General features: G+C 46.5%; 2 protein-coding genes, 1 long non-coding RNA gene and 1 other non-coding gene across 4 annotated transcripts in view; 3 read left to right on the forward strand and 1 right to left on the reverse strand.

Moving 5' to 3' along the window:
• The first annotated feature begins 242 nt into the window (after window positions 1-242).
• TRNAN-GUU lies at window positions 243-316 on the forward strand. Its single transcript has one exon. It is a non-coding gene; the product is annotated as a tRNA-Asn (tRNA).
• Window positions 317-3,352: 3,036 nt separating this feature from the next.
• LOC120392011 lies at window positions 3,353-10,939 on the forward strand. Its single transcript, XR_005591545.1, has 3 exons — window positions 3,353-3,449; window positions 3,633-3,782; window positions 10,792-10,939. It is a non-coding gene; the product is annotated as an uncharacterized LOC120392011 (long non-coding RNA).
• A 2,230-nt stretch (window positions 10,940-13,169) lies between these two features.
• On the forward strand, window positions 13,170-20,167 carry PSMB3 (proteasome 20S subunit beta 3). Its single transcript, XM_039516327.1, has 6 exons — window positions 13,170-13,321; window positions 15,775-15,959; window positions 16,595-16,702; window positions 17,925-18,102; window positions 18,539-18,633; window positions 20,046-20,167. Exons 1-6 carry the CDS (start codon window positions 13,319-13,321, stop codon window positions 20,092-20,094), a joined length of 618 nt encoding a protein of 205 aa, XP_039372261.1. The 5' UTR covers window positions 13,170-13,318; the 3' UTR covers window positions 20,095-20,167.
• Window positions 20,168-20,589: 422 nt separating this feature from the next.
• The window catches only part of PIP4K2B (phosphatidylinositol-5-phosphate 4-kinase type 2 beta), a 33,184-nt gene continuing 26,465 nt past the window's right edge, over window positions 20,590-27,308 (reverse strand). Inside the window, exons 8-10 of the mRNA XM_039516324.1 lie at window positions 26,739-26,997; window positions 26,225-26,328; window positions 20,590-25,313 (exon numbers count right to left, since the gene is read on the reverse strand). Coding sequence (XP_039372258.1) covers window positions 25,233-25,313; window positions 26,225-26,328; window positions 26,739-26,997 — 444 coding nt within the window. The 3' untranslated portion in view covers window positions 20,590-25,232. The remainder of the gene's footprint in view (window positions 25,314-26,224; window positions 26,329-26,738; window positions 26,998-27,308) is intronic.

Below are 27,308 nucleotides of genomic sequence, written 5' to 3' on the forward strand. Positions count from 1 at the left end.
CTGCACATTCCTGCTCGCCCCTTCTCCTGGGCTGCACCGTCTGCGCCTCGGGAGTCCAGCTGCTCAAGGCTATTCCCCCCCGGTTCTGCTGGGTTTTGCTCGCCCGCCTTCCTTGCTTTGCTTTGCTTTGCAAGCAGCTGCTGTCTCTCGCGCGCCTCTGCTGGCTCCCTCCTGCCCCCAGTGGCCAGCGGCAGAGTTGCTATGGCTTGACTCCACTGGCCGCCAAGCCCGCTCCCGTCCCAGTCTCTGTGGCGCAATCGGTTAGCGCGTTCGGCTGTTAACCGAAAGGTTGGTGGTTCGAGCCCACCCAGGGACGTGGGGGGAGGTGGTTCCCTTTTTGTGTACAGTCTTGGCTCCCGTTTGGGGGTTGATTTTATTTGCGTTGCATTGAAAGGACGCGGAGCGGAGAACTGCGTTTGCGAACCGGACTTGTCCTGCAATCAGATACACAGCCAAAGAGAGTAGGGGGAGGTGAGTGATGTGAGTTCAAGGTATCCCTTGTGTAATGGGTTGGGGACAGAATGTCCCAGTCATCCAGGTCCGGATTCTCCAAGGTATTTAGGCTGAAATCAACAATGAATGAATGCAAGTCTCAGAGGGGGCTGGGAAGCTGGTGTGTGCAGAGAGTTTCTCCATGGCTTTGAGGGGCCACAGATGGTTTTCTTTTAGCTGCCCACCATACCCCCAGGAAAGGAGGGGAGCTGGAGAGTTCTGACCAGCGACTCTGGTCGGTATTAACAGCACTTCCTGTGAGTATCAATGCCCCACATGGGCAGGGCCGGCTTTAGGCCTATTCCACCAATTCCCCTGAACTGGGCCCCGCGTCTAAGAGGGCCCCATGCCCAGTGAGAATCTCTTCCCTGGCTAGAAGCACCTACTTCAATGAGGGGGGCAGGGAGCAGCTGGGACTCACATATGTGCACACCGCCAGGGAGTGGTGGGGACCCACACATGTGACAGGGCCGTCATTAATAACCAGTCAACAGCATATATGATGCAATGTACATAATATATAATTTTATCATTTATATAGCTATGGAAAGCAAATAGTACATGGAAGAAATTAGAGGCTTTTTTTTTTTAACACTCTTTTTTAGTCATCCCTCCCAGGGCCCCGCCGAAAATGTTCGAATTGGGCCCCGCACTTCCTAAAGCCGGCCCTGCACATGGGTGCCTCTTTCTTAAGAGAGAAGGGAAGGAAAGGCTGTCACAGAGACTAGCCTTGCTGTTCAGGTTCCTTTTACCCCATTCAACCCCCTTGAATTTATGATCCCCCTCCTCTCAAGGAAATAACAAAATTGGGGGTGGGGACTTCACCAAAAAATCTGACTGCAGTTGTTTCCAGGCCTGCCTGGGGGGAAAGGGCAGGACCAGCTAGGAGACAGGGGTTAGGGCCAGGGGTGAGCTGGAGCCGGTTCGCACCGGTTCGCACGAACCCGTTGTTAAATTTAGAAGCGGGTTTAGAACCGCTTGTTAACTAGTTTCCCTGCGAGGGAAGCTTTGATGGGCTCTGCCTGGGAAGCCTGTAATTCCTCCTCCCGGCCGCCGGGGGGCGCTGCGCTGTGCTGCAAGAGCCATGTGAGCTGCCTCCTGGCCCTGTTGCTGCTCCTCCTCTTTGGACCTCTGGCCCTGGGGCTCCTGCTGCTGCCTGGTGAGTCCCCGGCTGCGTCCGGCTGCTCCCAGCCCCGCCCCCCCCTGTGAGTGTCTGCGCCCCTCCCCCACCTTCCCTGCCCCCAGCCCCTGCCCCCCACCCCCAGCCACCCCTGTGAGTATCTGCGCCTCCCCGCCTTCCTGCCCCAGCCACCCCAGCCAGCCCCTGCCCGCAGCCAGCTCCTGCCCCAGCCAGCCCCTGCCCACATCCGCCCCTGCCCCACCCCTGCCCACAGCCACCCCAGCCACCCCTGCCCCCAGCCAGCTCCTGCCCCCAGCCACCCCAGCCACCCCTGCCCACAGCCGCCCCTGCCCCACCCCTGCCCACAGCCACCCCTGCCCCCAGCCAGCCCCTGCCCACAGCCACCCGCCGCCCCTGCCCGCCCCTGCCCACAGCCACCCGCAGCCACCCCCTGCCCCCAGCCAGCCTCTGCCCACAGCCGCCCGCAGCCACCCCCTGCCTGCAGCCACCCGCAGCCCTCCCGTCTGCATCACCTGCCCAGAGCCAGCCCGTGTCACTCCCTGCCTCCAGCTAGCCCTGCCCCATGCCCCTATCTGCAGCTAGCCCCACATCCACTGGTGCCCTGCAGTTCCCAGGGCAGTAACCCTGCACACCTGCTTTAATGAGGGCAGGAGCAGCTGGGACCCACACATGTGCACACCCTAGAGTGACCAGACAGCAAGTGTGAAAAATCGGGACGGGGGTGAGGGGTAATAGGAGCCTATATAAGAAAAAGACCCAAAAATTGAGACTGTCCCTGATCACCACCCACACATGTGAAACGGAGCTCATTTCTAGTTCAGCCCCATCTTTTTAAAAAAGAACTTTAGGTAGGGTTAAAATACATCTGTATTTTCCTGGACATGTCAGGCTTTTCGGTTCTTAATCACCTCCTGGGAAAATATGGACGTATGGTAACCCTATTGGTACAAAAAATACATGCTGTCGCACATCCCTTAAATCAGAACTTTTTATAGGGAACCCGTTGTTAAGATTTTGGCAGCTCATCACTGGTTAGGGCTCAGATCCACAAAGCTATTTAGGCTCTTAACTTTGAAATCAGTGGAAGAGAGGCACCTAAAGCCTTTTTTTTTTTAATCTGAGCCTAAATTTGCCAAAATCCAGGCAGGGGCAGATGTTCTAATGAGCTCAGCTCCCATTTAGAGCCAATCCCGCCAGCATTTACCCCTGTGCTTTGCTGTAATGTCGGCAGGTCTACGGCTGGGATTAAAGCGGAGCGTGTGCGCCGGATCAGGCCTGGAGAAGGCCCACAGCAGTCAATGGGACTGTGCAGGTGCTACACACATCCTGGAGTGTTTGCAGAACTGGGAGCTGAGCTCTTTGGAAAATCTGTCCCTGGTTGTAGGCATTGAGTGCTTGGAAATCTGGCCTCTGGAGACCATTTAGCATGTCATACAAACATGTGGTTCCCTCAAAATAAGCATCTCCATCTGCAAAGAAGAAAAGATGAGTGGCAGGATATTAAAAAAAATGATCAGAGACCTGAAAGCAATAACTATTTTTAATAAAAGAACACGGAGCAGAGGGTATGGAGCTTCCAACCTTATCTAATTCCAGTGTCCTATTTTGAAAACATCTTTTCCCCCCCTAAAGCTTGCTTAAAACAAGCCAACCTCTGCCTCACCTGATTTGTTTTTTTACTATTGAAACTAATAGGGCAAGATTCGTGTTTTAATGAAGGGCCTGAAATACAGCAATGTCCTTGCAGGGGGAATCTCTGTTGTTTTGGAAGAAGGAAGAGATAAATCTATTCAAAATCCAAAACTAATATTTCAAAGTAAGAAGGCACAATTCATTCTATTGTCGGAATTAGTGAGTGAAATTCTGTGTTACCCAAGAGGTCAGACTAGATTATCAGAATGGTCCCTTCTGACTTCAGGTTCTATGAAATATTGTTCACAAAGCAAAGAGAAAAGCAACTCCCCAGGAAGGGAATCACAATTTCTGTTTATTTCTTCAGTTTACAGCATGGAATATTTTCCTACAGAGAGGCCCAGTAATATGCAAAAGGGAGGAACAATGGGCCTGCTTAAGTCTGGCTTTACAAAATATTTCCATCTAGCTGCCTCTGCGTTTGATGCTTTTCCTCTTCTCAGTGAACTGCATTAAGGTATGGGATTTCCTCCCAGTCCCAGATACACTGTGGCCTTTAGATTACAGTCTGGGAGCTACACTTTAAAGTGGGAAACACTTTACATACCTGCTTTGAAATGAAAAGAAAAAGAGAAGATGTGGGGGGCCTGTCCCTTTAAGAGAGTTGTCCCCTTCAGCAGTGTGAACATAAACAGGCCTGAAGTTTTCATTTAAACCAAGCTGCCTAATCTGTTGTGCATTTTGAGGTAGTTTTATACACATGGATCCTTTTCCGTTTGGCACAACATCACTCCTCTATATTAAACATTTAATCCTGTCTCCTACAGAACACTGGAGAACTGGGGGGAGGGGGGAGAATAAAGAAACCCAATACCCTTTAGAGAAGCAAATTTCTCTTTAACTTGTGCATTAAAAGAAATCCGGCAGCATCATTTACAAGGATTTTTTTTAATCCCCTCAGTGGTCTGTGGCTCATTGTTTTAAAATGCATATTATTGTGCATTTGTTTTCCAAGGAGTTTTTTTTTTTTTTTGAGACAACTATTTTCCCATGGCAGAGGCCTTTAGGCTTTCACATAGAAGGGGATTTTAACCCTTCATTTTGAATACGAGGGTCCGCATCCTGCAAACACTTGACTGCCAGGATTACCCACGAAAGCTTATGCCCAAATAAATCTGTTAGTCTTTAAGGTGCCACTGGACTCCTTGTGGTTTTTGCAGATACAGACTAACACGGCGACCCCCTGATACTTGCCAGGATTCAGGAGCTTCATTGTAGTAAATTTCAAAGCACATGTAGGGTTGTTTGCAGGATGGGGACCTAAGGTGATATTTGGAGTAACCACATACAAACAGAGAGGAGTCAAGGAAAGACAGAGAGAGAAAAGGAAAGAAAGGGAAAAGAAACGAGGAAGAAAATATGTAGAAAGGAAAGAAACAGAGGGAAGCAAGAGAAAAAAGAAGAAGAAAGAAAGATGGATGTCCTGGAGAAGATCCTCATAGCCCCTATACAGACATTCTGCCCATAGGTGATGTTGGTGTAATCCCCAGCCCCCTGCATACCCTATAGGATAGACACCTTGTTGGCTCTGTTGGAACAGAGATCATCTGAATTTCCACTTTGTCTTCCCTGTTCCTGACCATCTCTCCCCCTGCCCCCCCCATTGTTTCCATCATCCTCCCAGCCTCCTGTCTGCCCCTCACGTCTCCCTTTCCCCTATCTACAGCTACTCAGCCTGCCAGTCCTTGCTCAGGCAAAACTCCCATTGAGATCCCCAGGGAGGGCAGGCGGCAGGATCGGGCCCTTAGACCTAGCTGCTATTTCTTAGGTTGTCCTTCTCGTTGTCCACTCTGCGGCCTTCCCTGCCCCCACCCCACCTCGCCCGTGCAGGGATCCGTGTGTGGCTGGCGCAAGTCATACCCTTCTGCAAACACACACAGGCATGGCATATATAGGGGCATCCAGTTGGCCCGAGCCGGAGCTCTCCCAATGAGAGTTGTGTCCAGGTTCTGGACTATTTTGAACCGGTTTCCCTGCTCGGGGCTGGATCAGTCCTGTTTTTACAAGGTGGGTTTATCAACATAGAGTTAAATAATCTGGGATTTTTCCCCCCGGGGACTTTACATTTTCTGTTATCCAGCTTCCTTTGATCTGCCCTCCCCTCTCTCCTATAGACACGTTTCTTTGTTTGCGCTCTCTCTACCTCTGCGAATTTGTTACTAAGGGCTTGATCCCAAACTCCTTGAAGTCGAGGGGAATCTTGCCACTGGTTTCACTGGGTTTCGGATCAGGCCCCATGCGTGGTCTGGCTGTACCTACCCATCCATCTCTTCATTTGTCTCTGAGTCTCTTTCAGGTTTCTATAGTTCTCTTGCTGGGATTCCTTTCTTTCGCTGTGCATTTGCTATTTCCCAATCCTTTAACTCTCTCTCTCTCTCTCTCCCCATACACACCCCACTATCTATCTATCTAGCTATCTCCATACACCCCCTCTATCTATCTATCCCCATACACCCCATCTATCTATCTATCTATCTATCTATCTATCTATCTATCCATCTATCCCCATACACTCCCCAATAGCTAGCTATGTCCCTCTGTGTCACAATAAATTTCTGATATAATGACACTGACATTATCCAGTACTCCTCCTTTAAAATGAAGACTATTTTTAGCTTGACACTTTTTATTGTTTCCTCCTGGAAACATGTTTTCTGCCATCTTCTCTCATCCGAACTTTCTGGGGGCTTTGAGCGCAAACTCCCATTTTCTCAGCTGCTTTGTAAAAAACAAACCAAAAAAACCCACATTGTTGGTTCATTTAATTCAATGTCCTCTCCTCCCCCTCCCCGGAAAGGACAGGATAGAATTAAATGTATCAAATCATAGATTATATCATTGCATTTCCGCCCCCTCTCGCCTCAGGCCCCCTCCCAGGCAGAAGGAGCTCAGAGGACATTTGTGATCCTTGTTTTTACCCTCTGGCGAGAATTAGAACCTGGAACTGGGGTTGTTTATTATGATTATTTCAAGGAAGCGACCGTTCGAACCCTCGCGCTCCCGTTCATTCATAAAGGACACGGCCCGGATACTCAGCAGGGTCCCGCTCCTACGCGCCTGCGTGAAGTTTGTTTGCGGCACAATCCCACTCAAACCTTGAACCTGAGCTCCAGCCAGTCCTGCCGCTCCGCTTTCAGCCTCATTCCCAGCCTTCGCTCCCCGCTGCCAGCGAAGGCACAAAAGATCTGAGACGCCGAGTTCTCCTCTTGGGTTCAAGCCACGCAGCTCCGGGCCCAGGGGATTATTACAAACCACATTTCTTCCCTGCTAGCTGGGGCACCCTTGAGAACCTAAGCCACCGACTGACACGCGAGAGATGCAAAGGAAGTGGCGTGAAATCAATGATGAAACCGGCTCAGCGAGCCCCCTCCCTGGGAATTTGGATTCAGTGCTAAGAATCACATCCCCTAAAACCATTCCTGGAATTTCTCCCATCCATCGATGAATCCTAGACCAAGCCCCCAAATCTACCCCAGTGGCGACTGCAGCATCCGTCCTGTTTTTAGACTAAATATTTAGCGAGCTCAATATTCACTGCATAAATATCGGCACAGAAAATAATATTATGCTAATTTAACAACCCATTGGGGCGGGGGGAAGCCCTGGAGGTCAAGAATATAAGACCTAGGTGCATTATCCAGCGATTTGATCAAATAGTTTAACAAAACTGTCTTCTCATATACCTAGCCCGATCCTCCCCTAAAATATGGACCCCAAAAGTCAGATCTGGTCAAACAAGAGGCTCTATAACTAGATAGAAAGATAGATAGATAGATAGAGTGTGTCTGGGGAAAGATAGATTAGATGGGTGTGTCTGGGGAAAGATAGATATATTAGATGAGTGTGTGGGGATAGATTAGATGAATGTGTGGGGATAGATAGATAGATAGATAGATATTGGGATGTCTATGAGGATAGATAGATAGATAGATTAGATAGATAGATGATATTGGGGTGTGTACGGGGTATAGATAGATTAGATGAATGTGTGGGGATGGATAGATAGATAAATGGATAGATATTGGGATGTCTATGAGGATAGATAGATAGATAGATGATATTGGGGTGTGTACGGGGTATAGATAGATTAGATGAATGTGTGGGGATAGATAGATTAGATAGTGTTTGTGTGGGGATCGATACATAGATTAGATTAATGATTTTATATAAAATCGCTGGACAATGGTCCCAGATCTTACATCCATATTTTCTGGTTTATAAAGAGAAGTCAGCTTTATCCCATGGTTGTAGTTTTGCACTTTATAAACAAAAGTCTTCGTTCAGGGGAAAAATACTGTCGTTTTTGTCTCATTGACACATCAGCGTAGTTGGGTAGGAAACGTCTTCCCCAAGACGGTGCATACATTTGTTCAGGCTTTAAATGAAACACAAACACTTGTACACTTCAATGCCGACCTCGGGTAGTATTAAGTAGCAGCCTGACATAGACCAAACGCAGCGGTTGTGCAGGATCTTGCAGACAGGGCGATGTGTTTACACACAAGGAGGAAAAATTAATACTGATCCCTGAGGGGGAGCTGCGTTAAATCGAGGTGAAAGACAGATCCGTTGGGATTGGGAAAGGACCCTCCCGCTTTTCTTTACGTTTCAGTTCAGCCAGGTCTCTCCAGCCTCAAGAGAGCTCTGCGCTCTGGCCCCAATCCAGCAAAACTTGCCTTCGAGATGAGCCTAAAATGAAGCCTGTGCTTCGCTGGAAGAGGGGGTGCGGGGGGGGGGCAAAGTGCTCAGAGCCTTGCAGGAGCCAGCCCCTCTCGAGTATCATTTCACAGCGGAGCAGACTATGTGTATTGCAATGATTTAATTGCACCGCTCATCAATACTTGCACGGGTTGGCTGGTATTTTCTTTGAGGTTTGGCGCATGCAACGGAAAGTGAAGGTCGCTTTCCCCTCCCCTGGTGGCGTGTTTGTTTTGCAAGGTTGTCTGTTCCCTTTACTGCTCCAGGCTGTGCCTTGGTTTCCCTCCACCCCCTCCAGCATTTGACTTTATTACCGCCTCGTGTCTGCGAGCCGATCAATACATCTCGCCTTTGGGGTGGGGTGGCGGGGCAGACAGAGTGAACATATGTCATCTGGACAAGAAGAGCCTTGATGCAAACAAATCCCTGTTCCATCCGATAGGCAAAACGCCATGGCAACAGCCAACCCCTTAGCCCCCAGCAGTGTCGCTTGAGCTTGGGAGAAAGGGCTGCTGCTGCTGCCTCCCGGTGGTGCAAAGACGAATATCCAACCTACATAACCAAGAGCTCAGGGCTAAGGTTCAGGAGAAGCAGGAAGCCCCCAAACAATCTTTCACCTGAGCCCATAAAGCATCCCATGCCTTATAGGGTCAGTCTGGTGCAGGAGCCCATGATGAGGGGTGAGTGAGTGGGTATTTTGGGGCCCCTGGATATTGCTCTTTGAAAAATCAAATAACCTTCCAGGAGCTAGTTAGACCCCTCTGGAAAAATCTTGGATTTTGAAGAGTTTTTACGAAGGAAAAGTTGGCTACTGCATCAGTATTTTGCTGTCAAGTATCAGAGGGGTGTAGCCATGTTAGTCTGGATCTGTAAAAAGCGACAAAGAGTCCTGTGGCACCTTATAGACTGACAGATGTATTGGAGCACGAGCTTTCGTGGGTGAATACCCACTTCGTCAGATGCATGCGTCACACTATTTTGCTGTGAGTTATCATTTATATAAAGGATGAGGCCTCGCCAATCTGCTGCTGTTTCACTGCATAATATTGAGTAACTTTGTACACACTTTGGCCTTTCTGACACTAATTTGTAGGTCCTTGAAGATTGTTTGTCATGGCATGTTAGAATCCAAATCAACACAGTCTTGATGACTCTTCAGACACAACTGGAAGCAGTGGGGTGTACAGAGATTATCCTGGGCATTAAACCTCAATAATGAGCATCACTGGTTGTGGGCTGAGGAAGGAGCCTGAAGGAATGTTCATATTTAGCAACTTTCCAGCTTTACTGTGGTTGATTAACACTCACAACTCCCTGTGAGATGGGTTGTTATGATTACCCCTGTTTTACAGATCCTTCCTGGAAGTCTGCACCTTGACATGGTGGGAAGGTTTGTTTGGTCCAATGTCCCCAAAAGTGATGCCAATGGGTTTTTTAACTGCTGGGAGGGCTAGCCAAGCTGGACAGGAGCAGACAAAAAGCAGTGCATTATTAGCCCTCCAGGTTGGGGGTTGTGCGGCAGACCAATAACCTGGCCTCCTAAACTAGTTACATTATAGGGACACAACAAGGTAGCCATTCTGGCAAGAAGCATGACGGACAGGCATGGCAAAGCCTAGTTTGTGCCCTCAAGTTACATCTGATGTGCAGGAAGGATTCGGGTTTTACAGATGGGAGAAGCGAGAAGAACCAAGGGATGGCTTTTCGAACATGTGCGGATCCTGTGCAGGCACCTAGATGAAACAGCTGCATGTGCACTCAAGTTCAGCACGCGGTACCTCTCCCTGTTCTCACTGGGAGCTGCAGGGCGCTGAGCATTTGTGCAAATCCAGCCACTTTAGTTAGGTGCCTAAATAGGATCTGAGCACTTGTGAAAATCTGACCATTTATCTGGGTGTCTAAAGCTACATCTACCTCTGAGCTGTGCGGTGCCGTGCCCAGCTCACAGAGATGCACTCACAGTAGCTTGAGCAGAGCTGGTGCCTAAAAATAGCAGAGTGGCCACAGTGGCACAGGTGGCCACTTGGGCAAGCTGCCCCCAGTACAATCCTGCCCAATGCCTTGGGTACGTACTCGGAGCAGCTAGGCCGAACTGCCACCCATACTGCCATGGGTACCAGAGCCGGCTCCAGCTTTTTGCCGCCCCAGCAACGAAGGAAAAAAAGAAAAAGAAAAACCCAGTTGAGCTGCCGCCAAAGTGCCACAGAAGAGGAAGAGATGGAGCGAAGGGCTCGCCGCCAAATTGCTGCCAAAGACTAAAGTGGGGTGCTTAAGCTGCTGCCGAAGACGTGGACATGCCGCCCCAATAACACTGGTGCCTGGAGCCAGCCCTGATGGGTGCAATGCTATTTTTAGGTGCTAGCTGGAGCAGAACTAGTGCAGGTACATCTATACGAGCTGGAAATCACACCTCCCTGCTCAAATGGAGACGTAGCCTTCAGGGGAGCTAAGTGTGCCCCCAAGTTCTTTGTGGAAAGCCACAGAGAGTTAGTGTTGGAATAGCAGGAATTCAGCCCACTAGCTCTGCTGCTTGCAACATTGAAAGGAAATGCCAGAGGCAAGAGAGGGAGAGGGGAAATTCTACATGAGAAATGTTTTAAAACCCACACATTTTGCCTGCAGTTTAATAGATGCTGACATGAAAAGGAAAACAGTGCAGTCATAGGGTGAGAAATAGTGTTTTCTGTTTAGTCTCCAACAAAGCTGCTCTCTGTATCTCCATGCCACACTTCAATATTAACAAGAGTCTTTTTTTTTTTAAACAAAAGCTCCAACCCAAATGTTTCCAAGTGTTCCCACAGCAGCAGGCTCAAAAGATGATGTGAAGCAACATAGGTACATGAACTATGAGGTGCAGGAGCAGCTGGAGAAGTTATCACTAATAAGTTTTGAAAGATTTTGTGAAGTTGTGGTTTAGGGCCCTCATGAGAAAATCTGGATCCTAGAGCGTTATGAAAGTTCTGGCTCAATGTTACCCCCATCTAATTCACTGTATTTCAAGGTCACCAAATAAACTGTATTCCAAACCGCTTGTGAATCCAAACAGCCTTTGAAGTAAATGATACACAGAGTGAGGTTAAAGGCCCAGATCCTCAAAGCAATTTGGGTGCTTAATGCTCATCATGTTGAAGTCAATAGGAGTTAGGCACTGACCTAAATACCTTGAGGATCTGGGCCAATATCTTTTTCGGAGGATCTTAGGGATCCCTTCTCTGGAATCCGCTTTCTTTCTTTCTTTTAAAAAATACTTACTGTTTAAAATAATCTGGTGCATCCCAAAGGCAGCTACTTTGCTCATCAGAAGAGGCAAGAGGGAAAAGACACCTTGGAAAGGGTAGATTTAGCGGAATCCAAAAATGTGGAGACAGGGCCACCCCGGGGGGGGGGGGAAGTGGGGCAATTTGCCCCAGGCCCTGCAGGGGCCCCCACGAGAATATAGTATTCTATAGTATTGCAACTTTTTTTTATGGAAGGGGCCCCTGAAATTGCTTTGCCCCGGGCCCCCTGAATCCCCTGGGCAGCCCTGTGTGGAGAAGGGTATAAACTGCATCAGAGCCAGAGAAGCCTTCCCTATAGCCCCTTCAGGTTGAATGCTGTTAACAAAATCACATAGTTGAAAGACAAGAATGTACCATCAAGGGTTGAATATATGCCCAGTCTTCAAGGGGAATATTGACTGAGGCAGGTCTCCAGGATCAAGTTCAAGTGAAGAAACATGCTTATGTGCCATGTAAATAATAAATAGCCCTAGAAAGGTACCTGTATTTATCCAGAGACTCATTTTCCTCTTGCTTCTGTATTTATATTAAATGTTTATTTTAGTAGCTAATTGAATTTGTTTGTACAACCCAATGGAACCCATATAACTGTAGCTGTCTGGCTGTAAAGGTTTGGGTGTTGTTTATCTGTCTCACTTCTTACAGTTATCACAATGTAATTCTTCGGGTCCTGGCCTTTCATTTCAGCAGACTATGTGAAATCTCTCTCTCAGATATTTCTGGATTCTTTATGCAACCTCCAGATATAAGAGGACCTGACCTCTATCCTGCCAATCATACTGAAATATATGAAGCAGTCAGCAGCAAACATTGTAGATAGCCAGCTGGATAGCCAGCTATACTACATCATACAGGTAGTGAGGCATAACTGCAGTGTTCATAACTTGCTCAGTGGTTTGAGTAGTGGCCTCCTAAACCCAGGTTTGTAAGCTCAATCCTTGAGGGGGGCCAGTTAGGAATCTGGGGCAGAAATCTGTCTGGGGCTTGATCCTGCTTTGAGCAGGGGGTTAGACTAGATACCTCCTGAGGTCCCTTCCAACCCTGATATTCTATGATTTTATTAAAAAAACGAGAACTTGTGGCATCTTAGAGACTAACAAATTTATTTGATCATAAGCTTTTGTGGGCTAAAACTCTCTTCATCAGATGCATGGAGTGGAAAATACAGTAGGAAGATATATATACACAGAGAACATGAAAAAAATGGGTGTTGCTGCTACAGACTAACACGGCTACCACTCTGAAACATGATTTTACTGTGAGTATCGTGAGTTTTAGTGTTTTTCTTCAAACACCAGCTCCTGGAGTTGAGTGGGTTATGTGAGAATCTCAGCTTTTATCTGAAAGCAAAGTAACTATCTAGCCCTTACAGTTGCAGAGAAAAGTTTGAAAATGTGAAGCAAACGCACCTCAAAAGTGGAGACCCCTGAAGGCAAAGGAAAGGAGCCCTGTATATCATGTTAATCTCATGATTTATAAATCCATCTTTTTTGTGGGGGGGCGGGGGAAGGAATGGGGCTGCCTCGTGATTTTTGAGCATTTGCGGTTGGCCAGCCGGTGACTGATGCGTAAGCACCAGTGCATGTAGCCAGCCAGATGTGGAGAAGCGCCACATACATGTGCAATGCAGCCATGCACCCTTCAATGCATGCAGCCAGCCGCGCGTGCGCCCGCCCTTGCAGGCTCAGCCGAGTCCGCCACGATCCCATCGTGCCCCAGCGGGCGCCGCTCGCTATGACTCTTCATTTTTTTCTCGCTTTCATACCGCCCCTTTCTCCTCTCAACCAACCTTAACATTAACGCTAGGCCTGGCCCCGCCCCGCCCCGTGACTGACGGCGCAGGTCCGCCAATTCCAACAAGCAGCGGCCCCGGGGCTGGAGCTGCCCGCCAATGAGAAGAGTGGGAGGCGTGTCTCGGAGCGGTAGCGGGTTTGGGTGCGCGGCGCGGTAGCCAGGAAGGAGCCGGTGCGGGGGAGAATCGTTGCTGTTGGTGGTGGTTTTCTCGTCAGCCGGCGCCATGGTGAGGCCTGGGGGACCCGGGGCTGGAGGGGAGTCCGGGGGGGGGTGTCTGGGGCTGGAGTCGACGGGGGCCCAGTGGGGGGGCTGGGCGTCCCGAGTCTGGGGACCCTGGGGTGGGGACCGGGGCTGGGGATCTGGGGTTGGAGGACCTGAGTCTGGGGGGACCCTGGGGAGGGTCTGGGGGGACCCGGGGCTGGAGTCTGGGGGGGACCCTGGAGCGGACGGGGGGACCCGGGGCCGGCGTGGACACTTAGGATTGGAAGCTGGGGAGGGGCCTGGTTGCTGGTCCTTTCTGGGCATCTGCTGCTGCTGGGAGGGAGGCTGGGGGGCTTTGGGGACGGGGCTGGCCTGGCGAGGTGGGGTGAAGATCTAGGTGGCGGCCCTGTCTGGGTGTGGGGGAGGACGAGACCCTAGTGGCAGCTTGGGGATAGTGGCCACCCTGGAGTGTTTAGTGGCCCAGTGATATGATCTGTGATCTGGGAGTCCTGGGTTCTTTTTCTGTCTTGGCTCTTGGGCAAGTCGCTTTACCCCTTTTTAGGTGGAGATGATGCTTCCCTGATCAGTGCTCAGCAAGTGACCAAGGGGCCTGCTGTTTGTAAATTGCACTGAGATTCTTGGCTGGATGGTGCTACAGCAAAACTAGTGTGTAGAACCCTGCAGCACTTGTTACTTTCTGCTACAATAGGGCCGTGTTTGCCTATAACGAGGACTGTGAGGACAGGTCTTTGGGGGCAGGGGACTGCCTCCTATTCTGTGTTCACAGAGCGTATAGCACAGTCAAGATCAGTCTGCTGTGTTTTGTTACACACCAATAACTGTCTCCCATCTTCCTACTGCATGTCCTCAGTTAGGATACTTAAACTTTTTCATTGATGCTGTTTCAATTGTGATGGTTGCCCCCAAAGCACCAGAGAGTTTTACGCTTTGTTACATTCAATCAATGGTTCTCAAACTTCATTGCATTCTGACCCCCTTCTGACAAAAAAAAAAAAATTACTACACGACCCCAGGACGGGGGACTGAAAATCGAGCTTGCCCGACAAAGCTGAAGCCCAAGGGTTTCTGCCCTGGGTGGTAGGGCTTGGACTTCAGACTTGCTGCGGCCCAAGGCCAATACCAGCCTTGGTGACCCTATTTAAATAGGATCCTGACCCACCGTTTGAGAACCCCTGCATTAGATGAATTGCTTAAAATACTGTTTTAATAAGCCACTTAAGTCTGCTGGGGAAGTTTTTTGTTGAAAATGGAAATAATGATACTTACCACCTTTGTAAAGTGCTTTATTGATGAAACGTGATGTAGAAAAGATGCTGCCGGTATTTATTTATTGATTACTGCTACTACTCAATTCATGGAGGGAGCTTTACTAACAGAATTTAAGTGTGAAATTAATTGTAAACCAGAGAAGTTCTGGGTTTAGCTATACTGGAAATAAAGTGTCTTAATTGTGGACTTTATACATTTGATCAGCTTCTCTGTTAATCAGATGGACAGCAGACTAGGTGCGCAGCAATAGCAGGATACAAACATTCTGCAATGTCATCAAGGAGAATTAGGCCTTGCATGCAACAGAATATTTTAGAGAGGGGGAGCAGGAGAGAAGGGCTTTGCCCTCTGAGTTTATTTGGTATTCTGAATGTTGAGGAGAGTTTATCTGTGGTCCTGGACATGAAGCTTCCTTTGGAGCCACAGACTCGGTCTCAGGAAGATCTTGTTTATACATAGAAAGTGCATACAGCATGTGCATGAGGCGATCGGGTAATTAAGTTGGTACTGCAGTAAACCTTATTGCAGTAGAAAATAAGAATTAAAAATTGGAGAACCTAATGCTATTTTTAAGATGACTATGCCAGTGGGAAAATGACTTCAAATGAGGAATTAATTATATATGGTCAGTGTAGCTGGCATTTGTTAAAGGAAATGAGATATTTGACTCTTTTCTGTAGCAGTGAGGCCAGCTAGATAATGGCTTACTTGCCCTGGGAGGACCTGCAGGTATTTCTAGAACAGAGGTCGGCAACCTCTGGCTCACGGCTCGCCAGGGTAAGGACCCTGGTGGGCCGGGCCAGTTTGTTTACCTGCCGCGTCGGCAGGTTCGGCCGATCGCGGCTCCCACTGGCTGCGGTTCGCCATCCCAGGACCGGCTGAACCTTCTGATGTGGCAGGTAAGCAAACTGGCCCGGCCCGCCAGGGTGCTTACCCTGGTGAGCCGCGTGCCAGAGGTTGCTGACCCCTGTTCTAGAAGGTACTTGACCAAATGATCTAAAGATCTAGCACAGACTGTACAAGACAGACCTAAGCAAATGCAGTGTAATAGAGTGTAACCAATTCAGGGGGTGTTATTTGACTTGTCTTGGCTAAGCTGCATGGCTCTAGTTGATACTAGTTCTTGTAGTATAATTAATGTACTATAAATGTTCACTGAACCCTAAAATTATCTTTTTTCTTTTATAGTCTATTATGTCCTATAATGGAGGGGCTGTAATGGCCATGAAGGGGAAAAACTGTGTGGCCATTGCATCGGACAGACGGTTTGGAATTCAGGCTCAGATGGTGACCACAGACTTTCAGAAGATTTTCCCCATGGGAGACAGACTATATATCGGACTGTCTGGGCTTGCCACAGATGTGCAGACAGTGTAAGTCTTTGAAAACATGCTTCCTCCACAGTGCCAAAGACTAGCAACATTGGTTGTTGACTAATTGTGCCCTGCTTTAAAAAAAAAAAAAAAAATCCACTGTGTTCCAAAATCAAAGCTGTGTCTGATTTCTTAAGAGCACATGGCAAGTGAGAACTAGATGTCCACATTTGAAATGCATACGTGCATGCATTCTAAATACACATGCCTGCATCATGTGTCCATCAGATGTTAATCCTGAGGTAGGCAACCTATGGCACTCTTGCCAAAGGCGGCACGTGAGCTGATTTTCAGTGGCACTCACACTGCCCGGGTCCTGGCCACCGGTCTGGGGGCTCTGCATTTTAATTTAATTTTAAATGAAGCTTCTTAAACATTTTAAAAACCTTATTTACTTTACATACAACAATAGTTTAGTTATATATTACAGACTATAGAAAGAGACCTTCTAAAAAGTTAATGTATTACTGGCACCCAAAACCTTAAATTAGCGTGAATAAATGAAGACTCGGCACAGCACTTCTGAAAGGTTGCCGATCCCTGTGTTAATCTCTAGTAGCAAGTATTAACCATTAGGAGGGTGGAAGAGGTCCTGATGCATGTGATTTTAATATGGATTTTGATCTCATCTGCAGGGCCCAGCGGCTGAAGTTCAGGCTGAATCTCTATGAGCTGAAGGAAGGCAGACAGATCAAGCCCCAAACTCTCATGAGTATGGTGGCCAACCTACTCTATGAGAAACGGTAAATATCAAACAGCTGAGCCATTCCACAGATATCACTGAAATCAGGGCATGGTTAATGGAGTTAAATTACGACTCCAGAGGAGTCAAGAGGCATGTTCATTTTCCTAGTGTTGGCAAAGACGATTTATCTACGTTGACTGTGGTAGGTGAACTGGAGATGAAGAGTGCTGAACTCCATGTATAGATGGACTCAAACAGTGAATAAATCATACTTTGAGCACAGTTCCGCCAGTTTCTGAAATGGAGCTGAACATGGCTTAGTCCTGTCTACACATGTAGTAAAACTATATTCGGCAGCACCAATTATCAGTAATGGGAAAACCTTAATGGAGACATAAGTCTTTGGTGTACGACACCCATACAATAGTTAAGAGCTAGGTCACTGAAGCATTCACTAGAGAGATGAATCGTTTACAGCATAGAGGGGAAGTGTTTTTGGAATGAAATTGTGTCCCTGGAATTGGTTTCAGTTTGGGTCCGATGTTTAAGGAAAGCTTGGTTGTTTCTAGATTCTTACTATCACAAAGAAGAGTTGCACACTGAGTGACAATTAATGAACAGGAAGCTGCTATCTTGAATCAAGCATAGACTATTATCAGGGAATTAAGTTAAGTAAACTCTGATTCGTAGATCAGGTGTTCTGAGTTAGGCAAATTAACGTGCTGAAATGACCTGGAATTCTCTTCTAGATCAACCCCCAACAGAACAAATGTAAGATACTTTTAAATAACACTCAATTCCAATTGTACCACATTTCTGTTGCTGAAGGCTGTTTGGAGGCAGGCCAGTGGGATCTAAAGATTCTCCCCTACCACTTAAAACACCAAAACATGATGGTTATGTGCTCTTGGATGCAGAGGACACCTGTTTCTGAAATATAAGGACCACTTACTTTTTCCTGAACCCAGATCAAAAATGTTTGTTTCCTACAAGTAATGATTTGCCTAAACACCAGAATCTGGAAATCGTAAACAGCTTTTGAAACTGACTTCAATGGGGAAGCAGATTATTTCAGTGTGTCTTTTTGACACTGAAATAAAAGTCCATTCACAGCTAGGTGGTACTAAAAGAATAACTGGGTAATTCCAAACTAATTTGAAAGGCTCCTACTAACACCCAAGATAAGCACTTTCCTTAAATACCTACCGAGTTAGAATTCTGCTGTTACGTCACATTTATGCATCCTTAGGCTGCTCTAACTTATGCCTTGCTGTTCGCAGGTTTGGACCCTATTACACAGAGCCAGTTATTGCTGGCTTGGACCCCATAACTTATGAACCTTTCATCTGCTCTCTGGACCTGATTGGTTGTCCCATGATAACAGATGACTTCGTTGTCAGTGGCACCTGCTCAGAGCAGATGTATGGCATGTGTGAGTCCCTCTGGGAGCCTGACATGGTGAGTGAGGAGGTGGCAAGATCTGTCGTCTTGGATTTTTTTTTTTAAATCCTTTGCTGTTAAATTGGACTCAGGGAATTCAGGCTACTCCTGTAATATAATAATGCCTCTACCTTGTGAAGTGCTTTGAGACTACTGATGAAAACCCCTGTATAATCTTTAGTGTATTTATGTTTACAAACACCCCTGGGAGGTAAGGAAGCATTATTTTAACATATAGGGAACTAAGGCACAGGGAGGCAAAGTGACTTGTCCACAGTTACACAAGCAGTCTGGAGTGGAGTGAGGAATAGAAACTGGGTCTCCCGTGTGCTGGTCCAGTGCCCTCCCCCAGGCATGGAGAGGGTCGGGTTGTTACAGTTTGGTGAACTGCCCCAACCCCTAGTAGCTCAGCTATAGAAGCCCACTAAAAGAGTTTCCCTTCCTCCTTTTTCAGGAGCCAGACCACCTCTTTGAAACGATCTCACAGGCTATGCTGAATGCAGTGGACAGAGATGCTGTGTCTGGCATGGGTGTGGTAGTGCATATAATGTAAGTACACCTCACGCAGTCTCTTTCCCATGGAGAGAAGGGGCAGAGTTAAACACAGAGCCTTAAGTCAGTGAAGGAACGGCTACCAGGTGTGACCTCTGCTGTTCTTTAGTAAGGTCTTGTCTACCCTAGATCTTTAAATTTCCCATGAGTGCTAACCTACCTTGCTGCAGCAGCACCAGTGATAGTAAATTAAGAGTTTAGTATAGCTGCTGTTAGCAGCATTCCCCCCCCCCCCCTTCAGTCATGATTATTTGCACCCAGGAAGTGCTACTACTTCACACTGAGATGCCACTGTGGAATTCAAGATTTCCACGCAGAACTAAAAGCTGCCTTGTTGCTGGATTGGCCGACCCTTATGAGTCCTCAGCAGTGTCCCAGCTATTGTGTTAGGAAATAAAACTAGTTTTGTTATTGTTCAGAGCTCCATCTGAAACTGCAGTGGGAGCTGGGGCTAGGGCTCACCCCTGCAGGAGAACGAAGTGTCAATGACCTATTTCAAACCTGTCTCTCTGCACAGGTGTTAGTGCTAGGATTCGTGGTAGGGAGCCATTTATTTATGGACATCTAGCATCCCATCTACATTGTCTCCAATCAGTAGGGAGACCTCAAACTGGGGCATTGCCCACGTGCTCAGGGTCTAATTGACCACCATCTTTGGGGTCAGGATGGAATTTTCCCCCAGGTAGGATTGGCAGACACCCTTGGGTTTTGCCTTCCTCCACAGCATAGGGCTCGGGTCACTTGCAGGTTTAAACTACTGCAAATGGCAGAGTCTCTGTAATGTGAAGTCTTTCAGTCATGACTTGAGGACTTCAGTAACTCAGGGCGCTGTGGCCTGCAATGTGCAGGCAGGCAGATTAGACGATCACAATGGTGCCTTTTGACCTTAAAATCTATGTCGTAGCAGCTGTAGGCCAAGCTCATGGCATAGAGCAGGGGCTTCTTGCATCCCTGTCTCCCTCGAAGTTCCCTGGGTGCCAGCTTCCCATTACCCTCTTATTTCTGAGACTCCCTGTGACTACCCTTCCCCACCATTCTTATCCCTCAGACCAGAGTCAGGGTGTCAACATGTTAAACTCTCTTTGGGCGTATGAGCAGAGATGAGGTATTATGCTGGAAGGCAATAATTGGTGCTATCAACCAGTAGTTTGTTCTATAGACAACTGCAGAGCTGCTTGAAGCTTGGGCTGTGTGAAAACAGCTGGCAAGGGCTCCATTTTTCTCCAGCTCAATAGGGTTCTCACCTCTAACACCCAGAACATTTCCTGAAATTTAGAATTGATCAGAGGGGATGTTGATGAGTTACTGCATTACATAGAAACATTCCACCTCATTTTTTGTAAAGACTTTTGTAAGGCAACATCCACTTGGAAGGATGAGGTCGTAGTTTGTGTCTCCTTTCTTTGCAGTGAAAAAGACAAGATCACCACCAGGACACTGAAAGCACGCATGGACTAGCCGCAGAAGTTTGTGCTTGTTTCACATGCCAGGCTATTTTGAATTTTTTAAATAAACTCTCTCCATTATTGTATGGGGCTTGCTTGTTCTTGAGTCAATACGCTATAGGGAGAGAAGGCAGGCCTGATGTAACAAGTACACTTATTACAAAATAACTACACAACAGGAGAATCTGGATGTATTCACTCTGCAGTACCCCTCACCACAATAAGGCGGCTTGATTTTCAGCTGTATAGTTAGAACTGAGTTCACTATCATCCAAGCTGGCGAATACTAAGAGTAGTGGTAAACTGCTGAAGCTATTGCTTTTCAGGGTAGGCGGCAGTGCATACATTCAAAGTGAGATTCTTACAAAACAGGTAGTAGGGGCCTGTTCAGAAGCAAACAGTATTTACTTTTTCAACTGGGATTATAGCTGTAAAACTGTACTTGGAATTGCAGCAGTAGCAGAGGCTAGGAATCTGATTTTTGCATGGCTTGGCTACAGTAAAAACAGGCACACCAGGAAGATCAGAACTTTAGACAATGATGTACACAAACTTTTAATTTTATTTTTTTCTGGCTGAGACTCATCTTGTAACATGCATGCATTTCAAAACAGTAAGTTTCCAAATTGCTCCTAGCAAACAGACAAGCACAGAGGACTTGATTCCTATTTAAAAAAAACTGAAACAGCAGTGAAAATCTAGAATGCTCCATTTTTTCTTAGTTTGATTTAATTTATTCACATTTTTTCAGTTGCACTGATTAGCCCCACCCCTGACCTGTGTGTAATAGGCTCATTTAACACAGCTCAATTCAATTGCATTTATCATACATCTAAAAGAACAGCACAAGATCAGAGTGGTAAACTTAACCCACTCTAATCATAGATGACTGAAAGCTGGGTTTCCCCTACTTTTACTAGTGCTATTACACAAGAATTCATTACACATGTCAAGGAAAGTCAGTCTTGGCTAATATCATGGATGCTGGAAAATAAGCTCTCTGAGGAGGACAGGAACTGTTAGGCAAGTTGGAAATGGTGCATTGAAAGCAGGAGGGGAGGGTATTGCAATTTGTTTTGAATCATTAGTTATAGGATGGTGCAACCAGAATTTCAGCGCACACACCATGAGCTTTGAAATGTTTGTTTATACCACCTCAAGTTTAAAAACACTCCAACCTTTCTACAGCAACAAGTGGGGCACCTCTGCACAGTAAGTATAGGATAAGGAGTCCTTCATACATTTAGGCCAGAATATAAATCACCGAGCAAAAGACTGTCTCCATAATTAATCACACTACAGTTTTATGCCTCTAGTTTTACCTGGGGTTAGAACACTTGAAGTTGAAGGCAGTTCTGATAGCCACTGGCAGGAAAAGCAGTCATTCTTTGCCCACATGGGCAAAGAGCAAGCACCCCTCATTATTAAAAACACTTAATTTTGACTGACAGTAAAAATTAAATCAAGTTAGATTTCCTGGAAGTGGAAGAGCAGGCCCTTCATCATGCTATAAAGTCTGTATCCACCTCAAAAGTGCATTGTCTTACATAAAGAAAATTGCATGCCATCCCATATTTAAACAAATGGCAACATCTTGAATATTTTCATAACGTCCTTGGTCCTATCCAGTATTTTCAGCTGAAAATTCCAAGGACGTTTGACCCCTCTGGGATTAAGTCAAACACCAGTTGACCTTTTTTAAGTACACTCCCACCCCCTAGAGCTTCATAATTAGCTAAAGCAACTACAATCAAAACTAGGGTGTCATTAGAGGCACTGTATTAAGTGATTGATAAGTAGAAAAAATTTGATAGTGAGGAAGGAAACAGAATCATACACGTCTTCTTTGAGAAGTGAATTCCATAACCTCCCCTGCTGCCACTCTTGTAGGTGTATGACAAGGACAGACAATCAGTCTGTACGCAAAAGAAACCAGAAACTGGCCAGGTAGGATTAGGCCCAGTGCAGCGAGCGAGCGAGATGCTCCTGCCCTGATTAGTTTTTCCCAGAGTTAGGGAATGTTTTCCCTTCCAGCTCCACCCTAGCTTTTTTCCTTTTTGCCCAGCATTCTCTAGAAAAAAAAATATAGCATGTTAGAAAAGAGACCTTCCTGCCATTTGGCTGGAGTCTCTTAAGTGACCTGCTATTAGTTTTTTTTGTACAGCTCTGAAGACTGCATCTTTTTCCACATGAGCTATGGTTTTAATTGCAATGCACTTCAGTGTAAAGTGATCTGGGAGGGCACATGCTATGGGCAGAAGTATATCAACATTCAGCAACCTGGAACACAAAGTCAGACTGAAACTAGATTAAGTTATTACAGGCAGTTTAAAAAAAACAGGATTAATGCAGGGGCGGGGGAGAAGGGGCGTTAAATACTTGAACTCAAGAGAATAAAGGTATTCTAGATCAAGATTAAAAACAAAAGCAAAAGTCCCTTTTAAAAACAAATCAAATATTTGCAGCTTCACCTCTTATAGTAACAAAAAAATACTGTCTAGAAACAAAATTAGCATTTTTAACATGCTACCTCTCAAAATGTAAACAATATACAAACTCCTTATGTTAAACAAAGTTATACCTGGGTAATACATCTTTAAATGATAAAATTGCATTTAGTTATTTTTTATATATATACACACACACAGTATGGCAACAAAAATGGCAAAATGGGGTAAGTGCTAAAGTGAATAGATATTTTAGGGCTTTTATACCACTCGAGGCATTGAGACAACCAAATGGGGTCTAACAGAGGATTGTTTGCTCCCTATCTAGAGTGGGAAAAGAAATGACAAGGTCTTAAATCCTTAGTGTCATGGTGTTTTGTAACATTGGCTGCAGGAACTACTCGTTTTGATTTCAGCTGTTTACCAAGTTCCGGGGAATCAGTGTTTTGCCCCAAGTTACAGAAACGTCTTCCTTTGACCGTCCTTGGGTTGCCCACTGAAAAATACCCCACTGCAGAATGGCTGCAGCTTACTTCCCTATTTACCACAATTAAAAAAAAAATAATTGCGTATTTATAAGTCTAGCACACTAAAGTTTCATCTAATTTCCCACAAGGAGAGTGGCAAACTTACTAGGCCAAAATTGTAGATTCAGGACTTTTTAAACTGTCAAGAGTAAAACGCGATCGATATTTAATTCCTATTTCACAGCAGACATAAGTGCATTTTTTGTTTAGAGGAAAGCAACCAATATCCCTCTACGTTTTCTCTTATCTGCACCTGATTTGTGGTATTGTGAGCCAGACACCCTAAGATGTACGAGAATCTTACCAGGGTGTCAGACAATAGCATGTTAGTTCCCCAAATTTACACAAAGACAAGACAATGGATTACAATGGCATAAAAAATTTGTCCCCATCAAAGGGAATGACCCATGAATGAACAAAAAGTTTCATGTCCCATTAAAACCAATGATTTGTTTTAGACCTTTTTTTAAACAATATTTACAATGTACTCTTCTAAGCCTATTTTTCAGTCTTAACAAATCCCCCGTCATTCCCCTGTGCTGAGAGCTGTGAAATCACATCAGGAACGTGGATTAAAAAAAAAGTCATCCCGCATTCAAAATCCAATCACAGCTAGCATTAGTCTAGTTAGTTACCAGGACACGATGGGTACCACCTCTCTCTCAAACAGGACCAAACTGACAGAGCAAACTAGCACATATTATAGCACAGGACACAAACATTCTAACAGCGTATTCCTGAAACAAAGGCATTTGTGAAAACAGTTTCAAGGCAGATAAGCAACTTATGTCAACTGCAAGGTGTCTCTTAAACAGCTAAATCCTGCTTAAAAAAAACAGACAGACATAACTGTTGTGCAGCAGAACTAATTAAACTTACAGCAAGTTCAACAAGCTTGGCTGTGAAAAATATTACAAGCGGTCTGGAGACAAATAGGACATAATTCAATCACGCAAATCAGTTCAAATTCCTTAGGGGGAAATATCTGGAGGAAGCGTTCAGTCATTTATGCCCACTGACTCACTCTACCAGCTAGAGTTATGGACCTGGAGCAGAGCGTAGACAATTACGGCTCAAATTCGGAGTCCTCTTGAGCAGTGGAACTGGGGACACAGTCACAACTACCAACACTCCAAACTGACAGCAATTTACATTTCTCAAGATGCACGTCATGTTGACTTGGTTGGTTGGTTTTTTAAACCTCTCTCAGGCAACAATTCAAGTACTTGTAACAGGACTGGACGAGTTAGGAAGACTGAACATTAGCTAGATTAACACTGGCAGAACTGTCATGCATCGGCTCTATTTTAGAGGCAGGGAGATTTAACAATTGTCATTTTTTCTAGACAGCCAAATGTAACCCCAGACCTGCAGAATAAGTTAACATGATTTTCTTCTTCAAGGGAATCTTCCCAGGCCGCCTATCCCAAGTATGATGGTTCTGTGGCTCTCCAGTATTTTTCATACTACTTTTTAGCTTCTATGAGTTATGCCTTAAGTGACCAGCTTTGGTAGATGTTCATTTCCCTCGTCTTTCTTGTGAAGGTAATTTCTTAAGTAAAATAATTTTGTAACCCCCCCCCCCCCAAAAGAAATGTTCCCAGCTTGAATTTACCTAGTTAAGGTTCAGCAGCTCCTCAACATTTTCATCCTTGAAATGGCAGACTACTCCCCCCCCCCCCAACTCCTACCAAGAAGGAAATAAAAGGGTTTGTACAGCTTTCTGTTAAAAAACAAACAAGCTGTCCATTAAAAAGAACAGCAGTTTGTGGAATTAGGCGTTGCGTCTCCTCTTATTTAACACAAGCTACAGGTTAGAGCTCCCCCTTTTAAAACAGCCGTTCGTGGAATCCTTACTGGCGTCTCGTGATCAGAGAAGAGAAAATGTCATTATGAACAGCATCGCTGCAGCAATTAGATTTTCTTTTTTAAAAAAGCCTCAAATCTCTATTTGGGCATTTCTGTAACAAAAGGAAAAAAGCCACTTTTCCACCTGGGTCAAGTGGAATATTTGAGAATGCACCTAGATTAGTTTCCTGTAAATCATACAGTGCCACACGCTCACACTCACTCATACCCCACGTGCTGCTACAGTGTCTGTTTTAGTGTCACAGGCCGTGTTCTCTGCTTGGAAGTAGCCCCTCTTCTCTTCCTTTCTGGCTCAAGGTAGAAGGTGACTATGTCAGGATATTGGACATAAATTCATTGAAGCGTTTAGAGTACTGCTCCGGATTCACCGTGGAGATCTCCGCCCCGGCCTGCAATGCACGAAGGACAGATTACAAGGCAGCACTGTGGCAGCTGCAGGGGACTGTTCATAACTGCAGGCTAAGCCCCGGGGAGTGAGGAGACAGCAGGAGGTTACTGCACCAGCACAGCTAAGCAACAAAAATCACACAAACAAGAATCCACAAGTCACATGGGTTCCAAGCTCCACGACTGCTGGACCTGAAGGAATTTACTTTGTCTAAGTCTGGGGCTCTACTCAGGAGATGAATGCGTGGAAAGGCGCCAGCTCCTTTAAAGCCCTATTTGGTGGTGTCCTAAAGTTATTGCCTCATGGCTGTTTGGTGACCTAGGCAAAGCAAGTTGCTGGGTGTCAGTCCACTTTCTAGAGATTCAGGGTCACCAGGCACCACAGCAGCAGGCCCACATGTTGGTAGTCTGAGCAGAGAGGGAGAAGCCAATCGGCCAAGGAGCTTGATCTCTCCTCTCCTCCTCCTAGAGGCGGTTCTATCCAGGTCAATGCTGAGGCATGTTGGCTGTTCTGTAACTGTTCTGGGGATGGAAGACTGCAATCCTCAGGGCCGGCAAGCTGGCACCTTGCCCAGCACTAGTCACTTGCGGAAAAGAGCAGGAGATCTGGCTCATGAAAGTTTCCCTCAGTGGTCTGGCCCAGTAGCTTAGTGTCTGTTTGTATTGCTAAGAGGGGGAGACCTGAGTCCTTGCTCCCTGAGTCAGCGACAACAGGACAGGAGGCTCAGCCCTGGTGAACAGATTAATGAGGGATACCACCAGGTTACGGATCAGATCTGTTGCAGATGGAAGGATCTCATGGGCAGTGGGGAAATTTCCAGGCCCCTGAAAAACTGGTTTTAGCAATTATTCAAAAGTCAGCACCACAAACAAAACGAGAGACCCGGACTTGTCAGAGGAGAGACCTGCTTACCCCATGTTTCACTGTTTTGGCAGCATGTGCAGCTTTCTTCTTTGCATCGTACGGCGTAAGAATGTCTATAATGGCCATGAAATACACCTCCTTCTTAGGGGCACCTGAGAAGACACAAAAGTCTCTTTAACATACCCCCAAGCTACATCAGCAGCACTTGAAAAGCCACCTGCAGCCACCTCTATTAATAGAGTATGTAAATCTGCTTTAATGTAATTAACAGGCAGGGGGGAGAAGCAGATTGTAAATGGTTGGAGACTGTAAGAGAGAGAACAGAGGAACTACCGGGAACATCAGAGCAGAGACCCACATACCCTCTAGAAACATCTACATCCCACACTGAAAGCCTTGTTTCCATGGAGTTTAAACATTTACCATTTACAACAAGGGAATTGAACATCCAAGTGGACCGGTTCCCAGGAGGGGGTCTGGGTTACTTCTTGCTGGACATACCCCACCCGAAACAGGACACGCTGTCCTACCCCTCCACATAACAAGAGCCCTCCTCACTCACTGTCATGGCTTTTCATGGCATATACGTCGACTGAAGGGTCAAACTCCCCAGGCCCGAAGAACCGCGGGAAGTTGAGGAGGTTGCCGGGGCTGTCAGGTGGGGTCCCGTAAGAGCCAATAGGGTTCCCGCCAATGCCATCATTCTCACACTCCTCGTCCTCGGCCCGATCCTCCACATCCATCTCTTCCTGCTCTGCCCGGTCAACATCGTGAATGCCCACCAGCAGGCTGTAGTCCATGATCTTCAGTTGAGCTAAAAACTGGGAGGACGGAGCAACAAAAACATAGGGACATTTCAACTGGCGAAGGCACATCTCATGAGCCAAAACTACCTAAACCTCGGCAAGTGCTGCCTCCAGCAAGCTTGGTCTTGTGACTAGAGCAGAGAGGGGAGAGTCTGGTTCTATATCTGGCTTTGGGATGATGTGAGACTTGCTCCAAGGACGTATACCTGCTGGCGGTAGGGCTGGGAACAGAACCCAGGAATCTTGACCCTCAGTCCCCTGTTCTGACCATTTCTAGCTCTAATGGTTTCATTGGTTGGAGGGACTTGCCTGGAAAGGAGTTATAG

The sequence above is a fragment of the Mauremys reevesii genome, linkage group 27 (genome assembly GCF_016161935.1).
Source record: "Mauremys reevesii isolate NIE-2019 linkage group 27, ASM1616193v1, whole genome shotgun sequence".
In the NCBI taxonomy this organism is placed as follows: Eukaryota; Metazoa; Chordata; order Testudines; family Geoemydidae; genus Mauremys; species Mauremys reevesii.

Coding starts and splice junctions, on each gene's coding strand:
- PSMB3 (XM_039516327.1), top strand. Junction 16,703..17,924: donor AACCTACTCTATGAGAAACG/GTAAATATCAAA, acceptor TGCTGTTCGCAG/GTTTGGACCCTATTACACAG. Junction 18,103..18,538: donor CCCTCTGGGAGCCTGACATG/GTGAGTGAGGAG, acceptor CTCCTTTTTCAG/GAGCCAGACCACCTCTTTGA.